The sequence below is a fragment of the Nilaparvata lugens genome, chromosome 11, assembly GCF_014356525.2.
Source record: "Nilaparvata lugens isolate BPH chromosome 11, ASM1435652v1, whole genome shotgun sequence".
NCBI classification, from domain to species: Eukaryota; Metazoa; Arthropoda; class Insecta; order Hemiptera; family Delphacidae; genus Nilaparvata; species Nilaparvata lugens.
The window spans coordinates 18,521,449-18,547,292 of NC_052514.1; the positions used below are offsets into that span (position 1 = coordinate 18,521,449).

At 34.5% G+C, this 25,844-nt stretch overlaps 1 protein-coding gene across 6 annotated transcripts in view; it reads right to left on the minus strand.

Moving 5' to 3' along the window:
* The window catches only part of LOC111053155 (afadin), a 270,804-nt gene that overhangs the window by 61,453 nt on the left and 183,507 nt on the right, over nt 1-25,844 (minus strand). For all 6 annotated transcript variants that reach the window (XM_039437759.1, XM_039437756.1, XM_039437758.1 and 3 more), the window contains one exon: nt 759-911. In XM_039437759.1, coding sequence (XP_039293693.1) covers nt 759-911 — 153 coding nt within the window. The remainder of the gene's footprint in view (nt 1-758; nt 912-25,844) is intronic.

Consider the following 25,844-nt stretch of genomic DNA (forward strand, 5'->3'; position numbering starts at 1 on the left):
AAAAAAATTAGAATAGCAGTCTCACCTTTCTTAGTTCCATGTTAGCGGCCGAAAAGGGTACTCTTTCCGGCCTTAGCCGGAAAGAAACCTGTCTGATGTCAGACGAGAGTCGTTTGCAAACAATGTCTTTCAGATCTACGTAGGGACTGGAAAACAGCTGCTTTCTGTGCCGTGTGGCGAAAAAAATGTTGTGTACAGTGGAAAAATCACTGTAGACATAAACCATTTACGGGAAAGAATCGCCACGGCGGTTGGGACAGTTACACCTGATATGTTGGTGAATACATGGCGAGAGCTTGAATATCGTCTCGGCTTGTGCAGGGCAACATATGGATCCCATGTTGAAGTATGCTGATGTTGAACAAAACTTGAAGATTCCCTCTTTCATTGTATGTACTTGTTGATGAAGTTTTCCATCAATTCACACATTAAATTTATACCTAAAACTAGGGAGTTTTTTTTCAAACACTCTGTACAATTATTTTCCATGATTATTTGGACCCACCTAGAGCTGAAGGCCCACTTATCTCTCATAATCGTCCGTCTCTTTACCCACACCCAAGCAGATTTCATGTAGGCATCACACTCAGCAAAAAAAAGCAACTCTAATCTAATTATCCATCCAATAATAATCTAATTATCTATCTAATACCAATCTAATCTATTTCATATCAATCTGATTATTTCTCTAATACCAATATTAAACATTTATAGCTTAATAACTTTGAAAATAGAAGAAAAGGTGGATGATAACTGACCAGGATTGAGCTCGAGGAAGTAGGGGAGTCGATCGAGGGAGTCGTAGCGGTGGTCTAGGTCGACCTGTTGGTTCCACTTCTGCTGCGGCTTCTTCTTCCTCTTGCGCGGATGATAGTCGGCCGGCCTCCGTCGCACGTGGAACATTATCGACCCTGCACACACATTACACAACAATCACTGAATTAATAATGGAAATAATAGTCAAGTTCAACATTACAAATGGAAAAACATATCACTTTAGGATAATATATCCACAGAAATATAAAATATACAATAACATAAAATATATAGAGAGTGCCTCAGAACAGCGAGTTACAATTTGTCTATTGTATGAACTTGACCTAAAAGTTCAATTGGGATTTGAAATTGAAAGGAAAGGCTAGGGGAGGTATTGGCTTTGGTTTTGGCTTTTAAATATCAAAATGTTGAAATTATTATAAAAATTGTAATTTAGTTGTATGACTTTGTCCATTCTATATAATATGGCTTTCTGACAATATAATATTATTATTATTTAAAATGTATTAGTAATTTTATATAATAAACACGAATAACGGATAATAGAAATACTCGCACTTTTGAGGACGCAACACTGAAACATTCAGCAATGAACAATCACATTAAAAAACATTTATCTATTGAGTCTCAACCATTACAATATGGAAAAAGAAAAAATGCTCTAAAAATGAAATTTTTTGAGGTTAATGAGAAGAAGCAGGAGGGAAAATGAGGATAAGTGGAAAGAGAAGGAGGAGGAGTCAAGCAATACATAACAATTACAACATTACGAAACATAATTTACTTTTTGAATGACAACATAACAATTTCAAGTATATTCTATATCAATCTGTAATTCATTGTTTTATAAGGCGATATTTGATTCTATTTGGAATTAAAAAAACTGAGACTAAAACAAAACTTTTGTGGTGATGAATCAAGTACAATATATCCATGTCTGTTAACTGAAATCATCATCAAGATAATCTGAATCAAAAGCTTGCATATTGATAATAATTAATTCTTCAAAAGTGGATGAATGTAGACTAATTATAAGTTTCAAAATAATTAGGTTTCAGATACCTAATTTATCTGATGGATTGACATGATGTTTGGAACAGGCAGGGCACTTGGAGGGGGAGGAAGAGATGGGAAAGGAAGAGAAGCATGAGGATGAGGAGGTTAATGGGAAGAAGCAGGAGGAAAAATGATGATAAGTGGAAAAAGAAGGAGGAGGAGTGATCCCTATATTATAGACTCTTCAATAGTAGAGGATTATCAAGAAGCTCTGTAAGTGACTTGGCAGTTAATAAGTATTTGACGAGGAAAATAAATCAGGTAATTTTATATATTATACAATATTTCTGGAGTTTCAGACGACTTGAATAAAACATGTTGATTTCCTAAACATTTTGCATCATACAGAAAAATTTCGGTACTTTTTCAATCTATTGTCACAATAAATGTATTAAAGGATTTAGGTTCTCAATATTTATTTTTGGAAAAACTGAATAAAAAAAATCACGATCAATTTATATTATTATTCTGTTTTACAAATAAAATTTGCATCATAATTGGGTTTATTCCGCAGAGGAAAACATCATCCGAGGAAACTTTCATCATACTAATATTTATACAAGAATTAACAACATAATCCTGACATGGCGATAAATGTGGTGTTGCTACAAAAACAACAACACCAGAAAAAACAACTTTCCCGGGAAAATTTTTCAGTTAAGCACTATTAAGCGCAGAATGCCAACAGTATTTGATAAGTAAGACTTTCACCCAACCCTCACAATGAAGACAAATAACACTCAAGCGGACCTTAATGAGAAACAGCAAACAACAAATGCTGAAGAACAACTAGGAAAACACCTTTTCCGCCAGCAGAGGAAACTACGTGAGAGAACTGGTAATCAACATCATCATCATCATCAGCATCACTTTAGAGCTTGCGCGCTTGATAACGATGTAGATCAATTTTGCTTTTTCGTTGATTCTTGTTTCTTCATCACTCTCTTATGGGGAAAATGCTCTCAAGAAAACGCGAGGTGGAAATAATGATAGACGGAAAAGCGGATAAACAAGATAAACATCCAAGGGAAATTGTGGAAGAAGGACTAATCAACCGTCCAGCATTCTGGAAGGAAACGGAGGATTGGAAGTTGAAAGATAGGCCTAATGACGAGGATGAAAATGCATCACTCTCGAATGTCAGAACGAAAGATGTTTCAAGAAAAATAGAGGAAGAAAAGGAATTGGGATACAAGACGTGACGAAGATGATGTGATGAAGATAAGGAGCAAAAAGAGTGATGTGAAGAAAGATAAAGTAGTGAAGAAGGATCAATGTTTTTTTTTAAACAAGAGGTAGACATTCAAGGAAACTTAATTATGTGAAAGACTGAATTAACTGAGAGTATGTCCTCTATGCAGTAAGTGTGGTTTTCCGAATGAAGGAAGAAGCCAGATATATCGTCTAACATCTATCATATGAAAATATGAAGGAATACATGGATATTACACAAAAATAAGCCTGATATGAAAGAAGAAAGACTACGATGAAATGGACGCAAGGAAAATGAAAAAAAAATATTTAAAGTGATCTTCTGGAATAAACTTCAACACATCTTTTCCAACAATATTTCTGTTTCACCGTACAGTTAAAACAAAGAGATTCAACTAGCGTCTAGGTTTCTAGTTGACCTAAGATTTCTATTTGACCCAAGGGTTGAAATACCAGATGGTGACCTAGAAAAAAGAGCTACAACTAGAATGAAAGCAAAGGACATAGAGTATGTCATCACAACAACAAAAGAGAGAGAGGGAAAGTTGGCTTATCCGTGAATAAGGGCTGTTACACAGACTGCATGCTGCGTCGGTTAGAGGAGATCATGGAGAGTGGCCTAGGGCCAAGCCGGCTACCCCATGGAGTCACGAAAGGCTTAATGATTCCGTGACGTCATCCTCATCCTCCTCCTACTACCCCTCCTCATCCTCGATGCTTTTCGATCTTGTCTTGCAATTTGGGCTCGCCAACACTGACAAACAAAAGCACAAGACACTTCTCCACTTTCCCGCCGATTTTCCTACCGGAGAGGTTTTTCCGCCCATTTCCATCTCGGCGAATTTTCCGAGAGCTGATGAAGGAGACAGATTAACCAAACTTGAGCTGCTCAGCCTATCTGTATATTTGCTTCCGGCTTTTACGCATTGCGAGAGGGGAAAGTATCGGAAAAGTATACAAACAATCTGAGAGTGAAAGTATAGGGATAATAAAGTATTATATATAGTATAAACTGAGATAGTAGTAAATTCATTATAGGGTTCATTTTCCTGAAAATCTATTCTGCTAAAAAAATGGCTTATGATCTTTTGAAAGTAGATAATGCTAATAGTTTTCCAATTTTATTATTCGGAAAAACAAAGTTCTCAAGATAAACTATAAAAATGTAATTATCAAGTAATCTTGGATTGTATTGAGCCATAGAGGAAAATAGAATAAGAAGACATCCCATGGTATAGGGATATAGTATGTTTCAAATTACAATGATAACCCAATGGTCCTAGTTGTTATTTTTGAAGCTATGTGATGGGTTGCTCTAATAATGTACCGATCTTACACTATCACCCCAACAAGACAGTAATAAACAATAAATTGGCTTGAACAATAAATTGGCTAGAAATTTGGAACATTAACGATCTATACCATGGGATATCTTCCTAAGCTATCTTTTCTCTATGATTGTGCTTTCTATTAATCTAGTTCCGAAAAAACAATGAAAATCCTATAATCTCAAGAGTAACCTTGGATAATGTGAAGCATTCAATAAACTTAATTCATTATTCTATGAGTTCTCAAAGCATTTTTCTTGTACAAGTAGATTCAGCCTACTACGTCGCCAAAAGACGAAGTAGGCCATAAAGTTACGCGAATGTAACCTTCCATTTGCCAATCAATACCCACCCCATTGGCAGTTGAATATAATGAACTGTTTGTTTACTTGACTCGACAAAACAATACATCAGCCTGAAAGCCAGCACATTCACAATGTAGCACGGCCATGCCTGCGATTGTCGGGGCGGGACCCTGCACCCTGCTAATAATTGAATTTCAAATGAGTTAGCGTCACGGAATCTGTCCCATAAAAAATGGACACAACTATTTCTATTTTTGTCCCAGTGGAGGTGGCATGTTGGTGATCGCTGTCATAAATAATGCAAAATTTCAACGAAAATATATTGGCAGCTTATTTAAGAAGACGTGAAAAACGCAATTAGGAAGTTGCAGTTTATACATTTGATACGGCCTAATTTATGTGGTTTTGGCAAATGAAGATTGAGACTTGCTAGGTTGTAAGAGTAGAACTCTCGTTTACTCATGTAAAACAATTCAACAGGTTTGACAGTCATATCATACCAAGTCTTAGATAATCTTAGATCAATATTGTCATAAACCGGATAAGTAACATACCTGTAACCTAGATCTAATTATTAATCTATAATCATGTCTACGAGTGGAATACTGAGCCTTAAAAAGCCCATCTTATCGTCATAAAAAGAAAAAATAGAATGATCTGGCTGATTCAATTCAGGGCTAGTGTCAAAGCTCTTTATTTAGCAAGACTCACAATTGATTAATTTTAATTTGAGAATAGTTTCCAACTAAGAAAACTAACAATGACTTCAACCTTTTTCGATAATATTGTTTCCACAACACAAACTGTCTTGGAATCAATCAACTAGTTATCTAAAAATGTTTTCATCGTCGTTCTTCTAAATGGAGAAATGGTAGTAGATATCTTAATCTACCGTCAAGTACAAGAAATAATTCCTACCACCATCCATTTCAATTGTTTGAGGAATGAGCCGTTATAAGTTTGCGCTCGAAACTTATCTCACAGCTCAAGTTAGCGCCAGCAACTTCAAGAAACTTTTGAGCATTTAGCTGCACTCGATAAACTGAGTTAAACGCCGTAAACTGCGCAACTTCTGAGTGATGAGTTTATTTTGCGAGGAACAAAATAATATAGTTTTAATGTTCACTTAGATTATTGCCTATTACAGACAGGAGTTAACGATAATTCTCGACATTCACGGTTCTGTGTTCGTCTGAAGAGAAAGTTTTTAATGCACTTCAATCAACTGTCATTAGTTGTTTCTGTTTTAATGGATTCAGTCTTATTACATTCAATGTAGTACACAGACTCTCCAAGTATTATTTAAGAATTTAATTGCAAACCAATACTAGTGAAAGGACTTAAACAGTAAACGTTTTAACAAAATACATTGTGTAGTGAACAGATTAGAGTTTGTAGGTATTCTTTAGCATGAGAGGAATTCCGAGCTTCTCTGACAACATAAACTATCTTTTTATCTGACTTTTATGATGGAGAATATAATCTACAGTCTCTATCCATCAGATAGAATCCATCGGAAAAATCCCCGAGAGACTCATAAACTGGATGTCACGTGGAACAAAAGACCTAACTCATAAATCATTCACTAAAAAATCTGATCATTAACCGATGTTTGTCTCAAGCGATACACAATTGAAAATAATCTCAACTGATTACCGTATTGGAAATATAATTAAAAATTCGCCCACTGATGCTCCATTCAATCAGCGGCAATCTATTGTATTTGAACAATATGTTCATGGGGTCAACTTGGGCCCTTTGCTTGGTGAAGTTGAATTCAGAGAGAGGGAAAGAGAGAGGATCCGAAATGGACACGAACGTTTATAAATAATTTGCAGGCGATCGTTTTTGACAGGGCCTCTCATCGCTGCGTAGGGCCAACAAAATCATAACCACGGGGATTACTGGACATTTTATTTGCATTGTCATTAAGCAGAATGGGACATTTGTGCCGACTGGATTCACTCGCTGCAACGCTTCAAATGAATTGCGTTTCAAAATCAGTGTAAACAATAGCATTGTGTCACACACCATCTAATTTATAATGCAGTTTGGTTATTCAGCATGGAAGGTTTCCGAGTTTATAATTTCCCTGATTGATTTCATTATGCATCATAGTAATTGATTGATGAAATTCATCATTGCAGTGATATTGATGTGATTCAATTAAATTGTAATTTTCATCGCCATAAATTGAAATTAATATACCCAGATTTATTAAACAATCTATTTCATTCATTTTCACATCAAATTTCAACAAATTAATCATGTTGATTGAATGGAGTGAGTATTGGATAGTGGATTTTATTCACTTGGAACTTGCTATCAAATAAGGTCGGTCGAAACCATTTTCAACTGAAAATGTAAAAAATTTCAAAATTTCAAAATGTATATATTCTTTGTATATTCTATCAGAAGTTGGGCCATATGAATATTATCCAGATGTTAGTGATAACAAGAATCTTCAAGATTTTCTATCAAGATTTTTAGGTTTTATTATTTATTCAGGTAACATCAAGAAATAAACATTCCAAATCTCAATTTCACTAAGATAAATATTTGTGGCTCTTAAACTGTAACTAAATCCGTATTCTCTTGAGTAGTTCCGCATAAAATCTCTTCAGAAACTGTGAGACTTTTATCCTATTTCCTATCAACAAAACAAAAAACGAGTTACTATGCAAACCTTATGCAGTATTAGTAAGACAAATTTGAAGGTATTGTCTGCTCAGTATAACTCAACTGAACCTCTTAATTGATGTATAATACTATAATAAGTAGAATGCTACAGGAATTATGTGTACTTCAAACTATTTAAATAACATGGAATTCAAATGTAATATATTTGAAAATAAACTGACTCATTCCATTAAAACTTGAAGCACAGCAGCCACTCTTTCCTAGAAGCTAGCAAATGAATGATGCCAGACTATTATCCATCACCGTCTGGTACTCCATCACTTTCCGGATGCTAAATTGTTCAATTACACCGTAACAAGAGCCAAGTTGGCGAGATAATCAAACAGCAGCTCATCAACTTTGTGTGTATTTGTGTGGGAGAGGTCGGATGGTCCAGGGTGCGCCATTAGACAGTGATGCCTGTTTAATCAAGTACACATTGTGGCGCGATGCATCAGATTGGCAGTGACCTATTACATGCACATATATGCCCCGAGTATGTACATATATGTATGTCAGTTGTGATCCCGATCAGTCATTACAGCTGAGGACGAGGCTTTTAATTACCCAGCGCAGCGCTCAACAGATTTTCGGCATTATCTCTCCTCTAACGCTACCCAGAATCTGACAGTTGGAACAAACATTGTCGTTTGTTTTACTGCTCGTTGTTAGTGATCTACTGTCGCCGTTACTCAAATGTTGAACAGCCAGCCTACCACCCACTATCAAACATACAACTCTACCTTACAGCGCTATCAAATAGGAATTTACTGACGCCGAACTTTTACAGTATTCACCGAATTAGGTTGTAGACTATTCCATGATTGATACCGGAAATTTTGGTTGGTTTTTGTTGCTCAACAATAAATAATATGATTCTATTCGAAAGAGCTACCAGTTCCTCTGATAGAATATCAAAGGAACTGATACCATTTCAAGATACCAATACATTGGTATGATAGATAACAAGACATTTCATGATACCCTCTTCCTGTACAACTGCACCGAAAATGCAGTATAGAGTTAATTCTCGATCAGCAAATTCAAGTAGTATGATAGGTTATCTATCAGCTTCAGTTTCATAGCTGAAATTCAGAAATCTTTTAAAAATTAATTTTTAAATTCAATTCGAACACTTTGTTCAAACTTGAAATCTGGTTTGACATGAATGAAGAATAACGATCGAGTGAAGCCACATTCAACTACCTATTCGTGACTGTATTTCCCTTTCTAAGCTTCAACTTAGTATGAGTACAATAAATATTATTAAAATAAAATAGAACTGAAGGTTTGAATTTCCAGCAGTATGGGTACAATAAATATTATTGCAATGGAGATCATTACAAATGAAAATTATTAAAATGAAGTACAACAGAAGTTTTGAACTTCCAGCAGCCACTCTCTAGATCTACTTGGCGTATAAACAAACAAGTTGAATTGGCTGCACCATATTTTATTCATAGAGTTGACATTCAACGGACACAGTAGTCTCCTATTCAAACTCACATTGTAAAGGTGACATATTCAGTGAGTTAAGAAACTTCACTGCTATTGACTCTACAGCAGCACGACCATCATTCTCACAAACTCTCAACACGCTCTGAATTGTCGTCGAGTTTCGCTTTGTCAAAATGGGAAAACTTGCTGAATAGACATTCTCACAACATGTGGACATCGCCAGTTCCCGCCTTTTGTCATAAGTTGTGCACCATACTCTATACATTCCAGTGCTGGTTGAATTGAAATGAATATGAAAATCATGATGAATGGGTTGTGGCCGCCCAGGAATGACACTCAAGTTGGAAACTGAAAATAACTAGTTGGAAACTGAGAATAACCAGAAGTGAACAAACAGCCTTTCAAACTTACTGCATTAGTTCACTTGTGGTTGAATACGTTATCATGAATAAGTAATAGTGTATCCCTCAAGAATCAAAATGAAGTTTAAAATAACAAACATAACTTAAATAGCTACACAAACTCACTAAATTTCCTGTTATGTGTTACCATAGAAAGACAGAATAATTCATATTGTCACTATCATTTATATTGTCTTTTGTATCAATAATGAAACTATATCTGTACAAAAGCCTCTGTTGTAAACTTTCAAAGATCAAATTCGAGTTGAGAATAACAAACTAATATCAATCATACTGCTCCATAAACTCACTAACTCTCCTGTTATGGATTACCATAGAGTAACAATGGCGTAAGTAGATATCCCATGGTATACTGTCGATTATAGTTGATTTTTCTGTTTTGTTGGAGTGAGAGTGTATGAACTATGAACGGCACAGTATGAGAGACGGACTACGAGCGTCACACAGCTTCACGGGAAAGAACTACGTGGACTATTGGCTTGAGATAACAGTAAAAGTTGCGACATAAACGTCCTATACCATGGGAAGATATCTACTTACGCTATTTTTTCTCAATGGTATTACCCAGTGAAAAAGTTATCATAGAATGTAAATTGTCTTTTGTATCATAACTATAACTGTATTTGTATAATCTCCAATATCTACCTGTTCAAACCTTTCAAAGATGAAATTCGAGTTGAGAATAACAACTTAAACTCAAACAGTTTCACCAGTAAACTCACTTGTTTTCCTTGTTTGCATGGCTATATAAATATATGAATTTACATGTATCTATCTGAATCTTTTTGTTCATATATTTCAAACACTAGTTGAATGTGTTGACATGAGTGGGAGATGTTGAGTTGTTGATCCTGAGGAAGCAACGATAGTCTCCCCAGGAATATCAATTTCCGGCAGCTAAGTGCTCAGTGCTGACTTGAAACGACTTGCTCCTGATTGTCCCACCAGTTAAACAGCGCCTCAGGGAAACTGCGTCGCCGCTTTGCGACCGACATTACGTCTTCAAGACTCTATTAGATGGCAACATGTGTGTTACGTAAAAGGGAGAGAACCCATGTCAATGACGTGACTACATGCTATATGTGTTCGAGATAGATGAATGGTTTATTGGAGTAGAGAACAAGCTAGATAGAATGGATATATGTATCCTAGCTATTTACCTTGGGGTAGAACGTGTACGTTTCCAGGAGCCCACTTGAACCTCTATTATGCTGAATAGCTTTGGATAATAATACCAGCCAGTACGCTAACAACAACATACCCGATAATAAAATAGATCTAACGTCCTTTTTGTGTAGTTAAGAAGTTGATATTGTGGTAATTATTCATATTTGAATGAGAAAGACTAAGAAATTGTCAAAAAACCACTGATTTATTGATAATTAGAAAGACTGGTTTCGGTTATTACACCATTGTCAATCTCTGATAAACTAAAACTAAATACAAGCTGCTACAATTCTGCTGCTCTTGCATTTAGTTTTAGTTTATCAGAGATTGACAATGGTGTAATAACCGAAACCGGTCTTTCTAATTATCAATAAATCAGTGGTTTTTTGACAATTTCTTAGTCTTTTTCATTCAATAAATCTAACGTAATAAAAATCATAATTTTTCAAAACGTGAATTCAAGAGATGTTATTCAATGTGCACTTGATCAGTAGAGTAAAATTATTTATTATTATTCATATACAAATACAATGCAGGTAAAAACAACAGGCATTTGCCCAAACCTTAATTTGGAATACACAGTCTAGAGGTTATGTAAAAATGATTTATCTTAATTCGTACAAAAATTTGATTCCAAAAAAGTAATAATATGAAAAATTATATTATTATTCTGAATATAACAATATTAAATATGAATAATATTACAGAAAACCGTATGCGATTAAATTTTATACTTTAAACATAAATCATAGAGTGGATTTTAAAATATTTTCACGTGGGTTAACATCTTTGAATCCATCTATAGCCTATAGTTTCAATTTTAAACTTGACACATCTTCCAAGAGAGTTATAGAGAAAACGATTTTGATTTTGGGATGAATGAATAAATAGGATTCAAGTACAATTCTATGACACTTGAGTGGTGTTGTTATAGAAGTTACCTAAGTTTTTGGGCCTTTTGGGTGACTGAATTATATTCAGTAGTGAAAGATTCACTATCTAGTAGTGAAAGATCACTGAATTCTATTCTGTAGTGAAAGATCACAATCAGGTGTAGGGAAGAAGCTCATTAATTCATTATACATGCATCAATATTTTTATTATCTATTTCACTATCCATTACAAACTGCAAGTAATAATCAGTTTTGAACTATTTTCAACGACACTACAGTCTAATTTTCGAATATTAGTTATTAAAATGTGAGTACTAGTTTTAATAACTAATAATAAAAATTCGACTGTAGTGTCGTTGAAAATAGTTCAAAACGGACAACAATAATTATTACAGATATTGATTTCGAAAAAAACTTTATGTTTGATTCATTGAAATCGTTGTATGTAATAATTGAATCATAGATAGTTGTAATATTCATTAAAAAATTCAAGACAAGTCAAGTGCACTCGGTAAGGGAGAGAACTGTGAAAGGAAAGTGATTAAATGAATGACTCCACTAAGATATTCATCAGATGGGTATTTGCCATATAGTACTGTAATTTTGAAAATGAAGGAAAAGCGACAAAATAAAACGATGAAAAAAAGGATGATTAAGAAACGGAAAAGAAGAAAGGAGTGGAGGAAAATAAGGAGATGGTGGTGGAAGACATGTTGGAAAGAAAAAGAGAAAGGTGGAGAAGAAGAAAGAGAGGAAAAATACGAATAGAGTAATAAGATGTGCTTCTGGTAGGATTTATGACTTATACTTAGAAGAGTTTAAAAGGTCAGGTAACGAGTGTTCGCGAGAGAAAAAGATCGATGCTTTGAATTTTTTATGAAGTTCAGCTCTAATGCGGCATGTGATGGTATCGTTAGTAGCCTTATCTATATCTATATTAGCACAACATACTACTATGTATGATACCTATATCAGCACACAATTATATCTATATACTCGGAATTACAGACCACTTTTCCTGAAAACACGATAGATTCAACAGATAGCCATCATGTGGTTGGTGTCTGGGGAGGAGGCTTATCTTTTTCTGAGGACCACAATAGCATAACCATGATTAGTTTGATGAGAACGATTGACGTCATCTGACAAACGAATTGGAGCACTGAGGGTGAATGGAAATTGCAATACGGTTCCCTAGGGGACCCCCGGGGCGTCAATTTCGGCCCAATTCAGACACGTGAAATATTCATGTATTCATCAAGTGCTATTATCACTCCTGGTCTGAGTGGGGTCTCAGTGAAAACAAAATATTAATGAGTTTTTCAAATGATATTGTGAATTTCCGTAAAAACAGGCTAGCCAGAATTGGAAAATTGAAACAAATATTCGGCAACCAGATAATAATTTCAAAATTGAGGGAACTGTACTTCTGTCCAGTTTATTGTCCAATATTGCTTTATTTGATAAAGAAATATTTATCGTCAACCATTTCCTCACACAGAAAATTTATATCCAACATTGTTTGCAATAGATATTACTGGAATAACGTGAAGAAAACTAACTATACTCAAGGAATGAATGAAAGTATATGGATAGAAGATAAATAAATAAAACATAACCTCCAAAACCTCTAAATGAATTGAATTTTCCATGAACATTGCAATTTATTTCATTGATCCTAATTGAGTAGTGAGTGATTAAAGTTCATATTCTCGAGAACTTAGCCTTTACTTGGACTAACTGGACAAGGAATTTGAATGAGTACAATTTCCTAAGAATGTACAACTCAACCTTTGAAAGCATTCCTATGTTTGGTTGGATTTCAGCATTCTGGATTTTAGCAATTGAACCTTATAAAAATGGTACTATCTATGATACAGCAAAAAATTGTTAATTACAGTATAACCATTTGAACAGTGAAATGGAACATTTTTTGTGATAAAACTCAATTCGAATACACCCTATTAAACATTGAACCATTTTAGGTTATTATAGCCTACACTCATGAACGCTTCATGTTTATTTTCCCTTCAAAATAGCAACAAGAATTCATTTTTCAACGATTTTCATCCTAATACACGAGCTTTGACTGTTTCATTCTGGAATTTCGGAGCTCTGTCGGAACTGGTTATAAAATGTGACGCTTCTATTCAAAAATTAGAGGAGAGGAGTGGGTGAGAAAACAATGTTGCGGAAAGTGTCTCCAAGAGAGAAAACAGTTTGATATTAAGTAACCGTGAAGTGCGGAGCTCTAGAGGAATGAAAAAGATTTACCTTTCGACCCCAGGGTAAACAGAATTGGCACACACTTATCAAACGTCGTGTGCAATTCTCTCAGCTCCTCCCCTTTCTTCCCACAAGAAACAACAGCTTTCACCGTCATCTTCATTTATTTCAAACATCAAAACCTCATGAAGCCAACGCCAAATCACATCTGTCGTTAGTTCAAAGTTTTATGACAGAACAAAAAACTTTTCTACTAAACTTTGAACTGAATAATGAAATGCTATGTTGTCTGAACTGAAGCTTCCTAACATCTTCAAGCTGTTATCAAATCATAATTTTCAGTTATATATTCTCCAACAATGCCAATATTCTCTTAAGAAGACGTATTTTTCAATCAATCTCTACTTGAAAATCGACGTCATGTTAGCTGAATCATAACCTCTCATCGAAATGATAATTCCAGACAAGTTTCCGAATATTTTGAAGTACTTATATTTTAATACACGTAGTAATTTATAAGAAAGAGTACAACTTTAAAATTGTTTACAGATGACAATATAAAAAGAGCTTCATTTCAAAGTTGCACTCCATGTAAATCAATCACGCTATATTATTCTAAATTTTTAGATTTATCAACATGTAAGTAATTTAACTGTATCAAGTTACTGTGATCTTATGGTAAATTATCATTATTTCAAATGAGATAGGAAGGACTATCATTCATAGCAACTATAATGGATTGTTAAGATAATATTATTACTTTTAGCAGTCTGGTCTTATTAATCAGTTGAAAATTGACATGAGAGCAACAATGCTGATATATTTGCGGACAGAGCACCAGTGATGAATTACTAGATTATCCTTAGGAATGTTATAACATAAATACAAATGCAGATAATATTAATAACAATCACAATGGAAAGCAGCTCTATAATAAGCGATGCCTGCCTGCTACAGACGAATTTATCTGCTGAATTTGAATGCCGCGAATTCTTCATGCACATCCATAGATATATAATGAGCATGTTTATTTTGTTAAGCAAATACTGTATCTCTGGCACAGCCGTACCATTTCCATTGCATTTAAAACCACAAAGGTACCTACTCAACAATTCGAGAGCTCGATATTTACACTGTGAATACAAGATATATTCTAATAAATTCACGTATTCAGCTCATCTTATTCGAATGTTATTGTGATCACATAATAAGCGTCTCTTTTTTGGTGAAAATAGTATATGGAGATGGGGATTTCCACGCAAAAATACAATCTATATAGATCCTTATTTTCTGTAACTGTACGGATACAAAGATCGGAGAAGTAATTTGTAGACTGCTTTATCAGAAAAAACGAGACCAATTTGATTGGTTATAATGGGTAGAAAGGTTTTAACAGGTGTAGAAAGTATAGGTGTCAAATGTATTTCAGAAAGGATTTCTTTTATAACGGTAACATAGTCGAATAAATGTCTACAAGCGGAATGCAGCATTGAAGACTAATATGGTACGTATTCTGCACACATAGAATTTCTCTTAAAAACTAGTTCACATGCAATTTGAAGGATAAAATTAATTAAAATGATAAAAATGAAGGATAAAATTAATAAAAAATCAAGTGGAATTGAAAATAATGAAATAACTGCGAAGAGAATAGAATGAAATGAGAAAACTCATTATTTGGCGAAGATGAGACTTTTTAGTCCTCTCTACCACTCAACCTCGAGAATGCACCATAATAAGAAATATTCTACAAGAGAAGGGCCTACACAATCAATTAGAATCTTGGTTAATTTATTGATTGTCAACTAGAGGCAGATGGAAGGAGATGGGCACTGGAGGAGGTTCTACTAATCTTTAGAGCAATTTCAAATTGTATCTCATCGTATCAAGTATTACGATATTAGAATTTGAATTGATAGACACCGAGAATTGATTTCCCTAGATTCAATCCAACAGTAGAACGAGTTCATAGATGTAAGTGAAATTGTACTCCTTGAGAGTATGAATGTGCAAGTGAATCACATTAATAAACAATGAATATAAGGTACTAGCATTTTCAGTCGCACATCCCACCAAGATACACCATGAAGACGGGGAATCGATCAATCATGTACTGAATAAGTGATTCATGGGTAAACTCTATTCAAAATATTTGAAGATGCTTCCAATCGCTACAGGCAAACTGACACTATCACCCATCTCGTCATTCCAAGTTGAAACCGACGAGAGAAGAGTATCAGCTCCATTCAAGGACCCCTCTACATTGAAATACATCTCCAACTAAGACCTTCACTGAATACTACTCAGTTTATAGTTCAGGAGTTCACGACACTACAAATTCAGAGCTTTCAAGCTCAGCAATTCTCAAAGAACTGAATGTCACCAATAGTCTGAAACTACTCCACATAGCATTCCAACTGCCAAACTGGGATTGCAATGGATACAGCAATCCAATAGAAGCAAATGAAACTACTGACGAATTAGAGCATAAGCTGCCCTCCTCATCGGAATAGTTGAAAACAAAATTGGACACCTAACAACAAAGGCATCAACATCTGTTGCCTGTCTGATGGGAACGTGGACTATTGGAAATCGGCTGATTGGATTGTTGAAAAGCAATACGTGTTTTCCGAGAGTTTTCCGTCAGCTTTCCACCCACGTTTGTCATTTTTCTTCGATTTGAGGCTTATTGGATGCATAACTTTCCCGCAGACGTTTATCGCTTCAAAAACCACCATGTTTTGTTTCACTTCGATTCACGAGGAAAGCCGGATTTATTTCGGGACGAAGGAAGTTGAGTTAAATTAGTGGCGTGGGCTTAACTGGAAATATGGGAGTTTTAGCCGGTGTTTAATAGACTTTTCCACCATTCATCACTGTTATGTTTCAATGTAATGGAGCAATGATGTTCAAAGTTTACTATAATGAATTGAGGACGGTATTATAATAGTTTGAATTGAACAGTATAAATGCGTATCTCATCTTAAAAGTTTCATTGTAACCTACAATTAAATTAAAAATAGAATACTGGATTGTTACTGTGAAATTAGAACCTATTACTTTGAGTTGTAGGTGAACCATATCACGAGTATTATTGTGTAATGTATAAATTTATTATTAGTAAAGTATTAAGTATTATTAAAGTATTATTGTAATGTTAATAAAGGAAAAAGAAGTATACTTTTTCGAAAAAGATCTAAGCTCAAGGTAGGCTGTGATAATAATAATTATTTATTACAGGGTCTTGGTGAACAAGGAAAAATTGGCTACAAGAAACGAAGAGGGATGAGAAGATGAAGAAAAGTCGGATTAAAGGATAATCATCAATAACATTAGAAGTAATCCAGGATTAAGCTAGCAGATGTTAGACTGGTGAAACAGGCCACGAGAGAATTCCCCAAAGTAAGAGTTCTAGAAAGAAAGGTCACTCATGTTCTGTTGTAAGCGTTTGAAATAGTGTTCTTTTTCATTTTCGTCTATTATACCTCTTATCAATTTCTAAGGGAAGAGAAGGTTCTCTATTATTCTACCTGTATTATTCCATTGAAACTGAGATTACTTGGATTATTTTCAAATTTGTCAAACTTTTTAGCAAATTAGTAGTTATAGATCTCTGGATAATCTGAAAAACATTTTTTTCAGTCAACCATCCTTTTCTTTACATACTATTAATATTAACAAAAGAGATGATTTATCAATCTCAGATCCCGTATAAATTGTTATTGTCGATCGGATTCTGACATTAAGGAAAATGTTCAAAAATAATTAAAATATTTACAAGAAATATAGCGATTATAGCCACTGCTACCTCAAGTTATTTATTTAGATCAGTGCTCCATTTACTATATGTTGCTATTTATTGAATGTTCTCTCAAAGCAAATTTGTAAAACTGATTGTTTCTAATTGAATGTAGTCTAAATCCTTTATTCTTTATTCAAATAATAAATAAACAATCAAATACTTCCCAAAAAGCAAATGCAATATTGTTTCCTAATTTCTAATATGTGTTCCCTATAGGCTACCTTGTGTGGCGAAACTTGAATATATATAATAAAATATAAATATACAAATTTAAATATTATATCATGAAGAACATAATAATTGAATCCAAAAGAATAACTTCAGTCAAGTAGCTAAAAAATGTGAAACCCCTTTTAGATTACAGACTACCTTTCTACTAAATCAGTAAATTACTGTTCAATATCCATCAATTGAAATACACGTAAGAAAAGGAAAACCTACTAACTGCTAATGAAGCATAACCCATTACCTTCAGCAGTTCCGGCATCATCTATTAACCCAAGCCAAGTGCAGAACTGGAATGGTTTGAGCCATGAATTATTAATGAATGTTGTGGCCGTGTGGATAACACCGCTGGCCATGATCGTTGAAAGCAGCGCCCTCATTGGCTGATAAATATCGGCAATTTCCGATACGATGATGGGATTGACATTAGCCCTCAATGACACTCCGGGGGTAGCAACTGATCGACTCCTTAATGGTACTTGAAGGGAGCTTCGAAAAGGAACAGTGCTAATTATACTTATCGTGTAATTACTTCAATGAGCAACTCAAACCAAAGAACGGTAATTCATTTATTATTGGGAACTAGGAAGGAACAATAGGGTGGATCAATACTAGTTAACACTCGAGCGAGAAGGAAATTTGAACCAATCGAAATTTCACAGTTTTCATGATTCTCAAGTCATCAGTATTTAGAAATAACTATGAGTTGAAATTGTAATTTTACAAATGTGACTAGAATTGTAGGTTCTTCTCAGATTTCATTGTTATACGATACCTTTGGACTGTTGTATAAATTAGGATTGGAACCGTTTTGGGCGTATAAGCCTGTGGTACTTTTCTGTAAGTTGTGTGATTCTCATTGATTAAATAAATAAATATAAACCTATCTATTATAAGGATGAAATGATCACTCTCATGACCTTTCACGTATGGAGGTAACATTATGTAATAATAATTGGGGAAGACAGTAGACGTAAGAAGTAACATAGCTTTAGAAGTACTGATAACTTTATTAATTTAATCATACAAGAATCATATTAATGATTAGGAAAGGAACAACAGGAACAGTTAGTTGCCTTCTCAAAACTTTGATTAAAATAGTTCCGAAAAGTAGGTTATTATCCTTCACTCTTTTACTTTCATTGCGGTTTGTCTATTTGTTATAAAATGTCAAGGCAGCATCAATAACAGTTGTTAGTTTGATGAATCTTAGATTTCAGTATCGGGGTTAAAGGAAATGCTTCAGTGACTAAGACAGATTATCCCATTCATCGAATTAGCTACTGAAGATCCCCCTCTGAAATATGGAGTATCAGCGAATGTTAATTACACCTGTGCTGAGGTGATAAACAAAGACTCAGTGCGAAGCAAGGGATTACTGAAGTCTTGACGGCGAAGTCGTAAATCTCTGGATCCAAAATATGTGCGAATTGAGCAAGTTCCGTCGCAATCTGGAATGCAACGACAAATTCTTGAGGGATCCATGAATAGGGGAGGAATGTCAGATGCGAATTGTAATTGCGATGCACATCGACTAGACCTTGAGCAACACCTACACTACATCAAGACATTATTGTGCAGTTGAAGATGAAACGGGAATTGAATATGGACAGAAGAGAGAGAGACTGGTGGTAAGGAGAAAGACAAAAAGGGATGAGAGAAGAAGGGTGAGTGCAAAGGAGAGTGGGAGAAAGTAATACAGGGTTGGAGAAATTGTGGAGACTACCTACCGAAATAGAAACAATGGAAAGATATTCGCGAAGCCGCACAACAATATAAGGATTGATGATGGGAAATGCTGGTCTATTATTTGCATGAACGTTGCAATCTGTTTAAGACGTTTCATTTCTTGACTTTCATTTGAAAACCATTGTTGACAAATTATAATATCACAAAAAACCAGAATGCGGATGAAATATGAAAAATAGGATCCATTTTTTTCCTTCAAGTAATTAATTAAAGATTTCTCGTGAAAGAAGAAACTTTTTTCAAGATTTCAAGTGTTGGGGTAGTTTGCGAGAGGAAATTAGATTTTCGGTCTTTCAAAAATTTCTAGCTTAAGAATTAAAGCTGGAATTACTAGATAGCTGATAAACCAGTAGCATTTAATAGCTACAGGGGTTTTAATAGCTTCTAGAAAGCTACAAAACCCAAGTGCAGAATTTGTTAGATTGTACAGAACATGATTGTATATTTATAAAATTAAAAAATTAATATTCTATGCACAAGCCAAGAGCTCATGTGGGCATCACCCTTAACTAAAAGAAAATTATTATTACGTCGATTTCAAATTAAACCTGTTTTAGATATGAATTACACTAACCGCTACAAGTTATTGGGTTTGAATGATGTAATATCTCTTCAACCCGTGAATAGTTACAATTGATCGATTTTTTCAAACACTTGGATTGAGAAATAAAAAATCTAGTCACAAATTTTCAAATCTTTTGCCTTTCCAAGGTTTCCCAGAATCTTTATGAAACAACAAGTTATCTATTCTGCACAGTTTAGGACAAGGAATCGACTATCAGTCTATTTTCTGATAGACAATAGAGCTATTCTCAGAATAGATCGACTAGACGTGGGGAAATGGATAGTAACCACGAGTTATGCTGGGGTATCGCCTACATATATGCTGCTACACCATATAATCCCTTGGGACGCACGGTATCTGGAAGCATAAAAGTAATAGCTGGCGAGCCAGCCATTGACGTGAAAAGTGGAGCAGGGTTAATAAGCACCCTTTTGTGAGCAGCTTCAATGACGATAGACTGCATGGAGCTGTGTTGAAAGCAGATCTGAAAATTTCTCCCATTATATTATCTGTGTGGATATCAGTAATATGAGTGGATGAGTCAGTATCGAGTGACAGTTCTCATACTGGAGGCAATCAAACACTTTTACATCAGAGTCAAATATTGGACTATCTTTATGACATAACATCTGAACTTTTGTGTGAGTGAATTTCGTGTAATAATGTTTCTGGGTATGAGCACGATACTTCACTACTGAACAATATAATCTTATTCTAGGTGACAGATGACGTTTTATCAATTGACATTGATACATGGGATATGCCTTCATTTACTCACGGTTACCATGGAAATGGGCGTGTGGGAAGTTGATTCATCAATTTTGATTGTCTTACCTGAAACAAAACAAAAAACAATTGTAAGATTTCAATCAAAAGTATTGATTATAAAAAAGAGATAATAATATTCACTTTGTTATCTAGAGCTTCTTGTATGTACATGAGAATTGAAAATCAAAGCAACTCCTATTATGATTTTTCAAGATATTATGTTGTTTCGATCTCTTTTCATCACATTCATTTCCAGTGTGAGACTACAAAGAGATCGAAACACGTTGTGAGAAAATGATATTCCAAATGTTGCTTTGATTTATCTATTATCATGTAGATAGTAACATATTTAAATTTTATTTTCAATATCGATAAAATAGGTTTATCTTCGAATTGGCACAATATATTATGTAGCTCTTGAAAATTATACAGTTGCTTCCTGTAACCTCTCTATTTTCAAAAATACAACTTCATCAATGAAGCGTGCTACCAAGTTGTCGAGAAAAGTACATTAATCTTGGTTTCAGAAACATTCCAGAACCACAAAAAAAGGAAGTATTCTTCTGATTTTTCCGATGATCAGAAACTAACGAGGGACAATAATCATTAATCAATTGCTGAAGAACGCCAGCACTGTTTACAGTTTCAGGTACACGAAGGAAGTATTGATTAAGTTTGAAAGAGATTGGTAACTCTAGGAAGTAAGATGAACTTGATTTATCAAGTATTAAGTAAATAAATAAATAAATGTTTATTTCCAAAAAAACTAAAACTACAACATCAATTACAAAAAATATTCTTCAAATGATTCTTTGAATAAATTGTTCTGGTTATCTGTCAGAAATACTACGAATATAATTTGTATTCTGCAATACAACAAAACATAGAGCTTATAGGGAGATATAATTCTCTTTGGGAAAATATTTGAACAAAAATATGGAAAATAGAAAAATAATCTTACAATCGTGTGGGTCTTTTTTATATACAACTAGCAAGGGTCTATTTTGAAACTTGACGTAATGAAATCTAGAAGAATTGAAAATAGGCCTATAAGAATCCTCGGTTGATTAAGAATTTATAAGCAGCATTTCAAGTGAATCAGTCCCGTAGTTCAGACGTGATGATGCGTGAAACATAATTTTCCTATACTTTACACCTGTATACGTGTATAATCCAGTTCTTTCCTTTATTATAGTACAGAAGATAATAGAAGCATTCCTCGGAGATAATTGAAAACGGATTTCTTCAAGTCATGTTTGCACTTGTGAAAGCAATAAAGCAATTACTAATGGAAGTAATAGATAAATAATTGATGACGAATTCCAAAGTAAAAAAGGGAGAAACTCAGAGCTGAGTCCACTAAAAACGGGTAAAACATCGCTTGAATAATCCTATGATTAACAAGGCGTTGGCACGCAACCCGCACAACACAGAAATCCCACGCAACCTACAATAGCAAGCAATATTGTTTCAATCTCAAAATTGTAATCAACTGCCCACTATGGGCGTTATTATTGATTGAACAGGTGTTTTGTATAAAACCCTCTTTTATAACCTGGTTTCGAGAATCACTTTGCTGACGATCCAAGTCAGAAACGTGGGAGAGTGTGTTAAGTTCAGATCCTCGCTCATAATAGAAGTTTGATTGAATAATCATCGCTCTCCTAAATAATATCTTTAAATTTTCAGAAAATTATATCAAATTCATTAAATCAATCGTTCGCTAATCAGAAATACTGTATATCCATACTAATCACTTTGTGGCATTGATAAGAATATTTGGTTCAATGACCGAACACCTGCAGATTTCCCTAAACGTTTTAGTGTAAATTGAGAAATTGTAAAGTAATTCAGTACTTAATAACTAAGTACTTGTAATACAAAATGACGAGGATAAACACTACTTGTGAATTTGTTTGTTAGTATCAAGTGAAACAAGTTGAAACATGTGAGAATCCGAAGCAAAATTTAATTGTACTTTATGATAAAACGTGATAAATCTTAGTCGAAATTTAAATCCAGTTCACAGATTTTCAATACAATCCGTATGAGATTTCAACGCTGAATGCTCCTGATACACTCATTTGAAAAACACTTGGAGGGGAAATGGGAACTTTGAGATTTCCATTAATGAAAAAAACATTGATGAAGATTTTTCCAAGACGAAAAGAACTTAATTGATTAAAAATTACAATTTATTAAATGAGAATTGATATTGTGGAATTTTTCCATAATTGAAAAAACACAATTTTATTTTGTCACATCCACATTTATTAAACATCAATACAGAACTGCAGTTGTAAAGATGTCTAATAAATGTGGATGTAACAAGATAAAACTGTGTTTTTTCAAGTACTTAATTGACTTAATCCATTTTCAAAATTATTGATCACTATTCTCAGTTCTCGACAATGTTATCGCCTGTTATAGGCCTGTATGTTGAGTTCCAGCTCCCACAAAAACTATAACTGCAATTAGTCCGGTAAAAGCTGTGAGTAGTCGTTTTCTTCAAGCTTGACAGGTACACTTTCTTACGCGCTGGCAAGCTCAATGAGAGATAACATACTTTGTCATTACTGCGAACTAATATTAGTATCAACACTTTCTGAACACAGAGCTGATAAAATTAAAATTTTCAAATTAAAGTATAAAATTTAGTTCCAAGCAACGAAGTTTTCAAATACCTCGACGAATGTTGTCAGGTATATTTGTGGCACTCAAGTTCATCATCCAAAGATGATTTTCTGCCAATATTGGTCGTACTTTACTCAAGACTGTGAATATTCTCGGAACTAATACACACTGCCTGAACGCAGCTGACGACAAAATTAAAGCAAAGTAGTTTTGTAATGGAGTGGAGGTGGCGCTTCGCCGATTCTTCAGCCAAGGCAATAATGCGACACGCAATAAGAACCTGCGTCACACGAGCGACGCGACGCGTGTGGGAGCTAACCAAATTATTGCTAAAACGACAGACACCGGAGCGAGACAGACGCGAGCAAGACGTTCCGCGAGAGGTAAAAAGAGACGCTTTTCTTGCATGAGTTGATTTGGGAGCTACATCTATCTACTCAGCCACGACAATGCCTGATCTTAGGGAATAGGAAGTGGTGTAGGAAGGGGGAAGGGAGAGGAAGTTGATCAAGATTGATTACATCACACGGTTAACTCGACGTTAAATTAAGCGAGCTCAGTGGAACAGTTGTTCGGTATTCCTGTCTGCGTCACGAGTCCAATTACTCACTTTTTGTACCAATCGATGAACTTTATTTCTTCATTACAATTTTGAAACAGCACAAGCTTTAATATATTGAGTAGTATAGTTAATGTTCAGTTGACGTACAACACTTGAAAAAAACACGCCAACATGAGAAATTGTAAGTTTCATATTTATGAGATCCAGGGAATAATAAAATGGTGAGTGTTTCACATTTTTGGACCCCACTTATTGCCGACAACGTTTATTATGTTATGACTTATGAGCATGAAAAGTATTAAGTACAAAAAGATACGATAAAAGTGCAAATTCTGAATAATACAAGTATTTAGATTTTTTCTATGATACAACATGAGTCAACTTCTTCATATTTTTGTATGTAAGGATTCTAGCAAATACTATTTCACAGTGACATTTCGTCTGGAATAATTTTAGTGACTTCACGGTACCAGACTACATCAGTGACAGAGGTTTTGCTCCAATCTTTCTGAGTTTAAAAATATTGATTATAGCACCATATAAAATACATACGTATTTCACTACTTTTGATCTATGATAGCACGCATAAGAGAAGCTTCAAATGAAAATAATGTCTAGATTTTAAGATTATTGAGCGAGGAAAACAAAGTGAGGAGGATCCAACGAGAGAAAAGAAAAAAACAAGATAATCTTGTAACGGAAGAAATGGACTGTAACCATTGATGAAGCAATGGAAGGTCAAACATTTGAGAAGTCCATGTTAGTTACACAACTTTGTGTTTTGTATAATCCCAAACGGGCCATCACATCAAACCTTTCTAGCGAAAGTAACGCGGAAAATATTGCAACAACTGGTCACAGAGGACCACATCACCAGATGCTTGGAGAATGTGGAAAGGGTAGAAGCACAGATTGGGAGCTCAATTTTTGCCGCTGTCGCTCATAGCTAATTGCACAAGACAAAGAGCTTAAGTTGTAAATTGGCTCCGAACTTTCATTGGAGCAGATTGTATGCTGAAAGTTTAGAGCAGCTATCGCTTCAAGGGTGTACACATGAGCATCGAAAATTAAAAGCACTCTCCAGAAATTAATTACAAAGTTGGGGGCGTCAAAATAGCAAAAAGCATGAATGCTTGTTTCATACATTAGGATCCTAGAAAAAGTGACGATTTGATTATATCCTAATTGTGAGAGCTTCCGACTAGAAAGAGTTGAAATAATCAAAACTTTTCGAATTGCTTTCAACTTTCTTTTAAACAACATAGTTTTAAAGCATTACAAACGCAGTTTTCAAGCATGAAAGGGACCTATGGCTATGGGTATTTGAACTGAATTTCACATTTCATAATGATATCACTCAAAGAAGAAATCACATGCTTCAAACCAATTCCGGGGATAAACAGTAATAAATGCAGATTTTTCATATTGACAAGGTCACAAAATTTAAATTTTGTTAGTGATTGTCGTTCGTTTGTTAGTATTTCGTCGACGATATACTTCTAGCAGAAACTAGATACACCGTTGCCCTATTATTATTTTTTTTTAACTGGGTCTTTAACTTTTTCCTTCCTATTTAAATTTTATCCTGAAATTTTATGCAGAAATAAGTTAAGAGGTTAAGGCTATAGTATGTGGAGTCAGGGTGACGTTTAATAAGTTTGAAAAGATCCTGATAATCATGAAGCAAAAAACACACACGTTTTTTATAACTGCATGGAATCAAAAATTTAGGTGAAATAATGCTTACGATATTCAAAAAAGAAGAGGTTGAAACAACTTCTAGAAAGCAATAACTTTCCACTCCGAAACGACTTTGAAAGAAACGTTGGACGGTGTAACGCCAATCTAACCTAATAATGAATGCAAATAATTTGGAGCAAAACAACCAAGAGCAGCGATTCTCATAAGTAATTCAATCTCGACCGTTATTTTGTCTAGCGACAGCGAACACGCAGAAGAACTCGAAGCGGAGTGAGGAAAGGATCCGGCACAACAAGTTGGAAGATGATACCAATT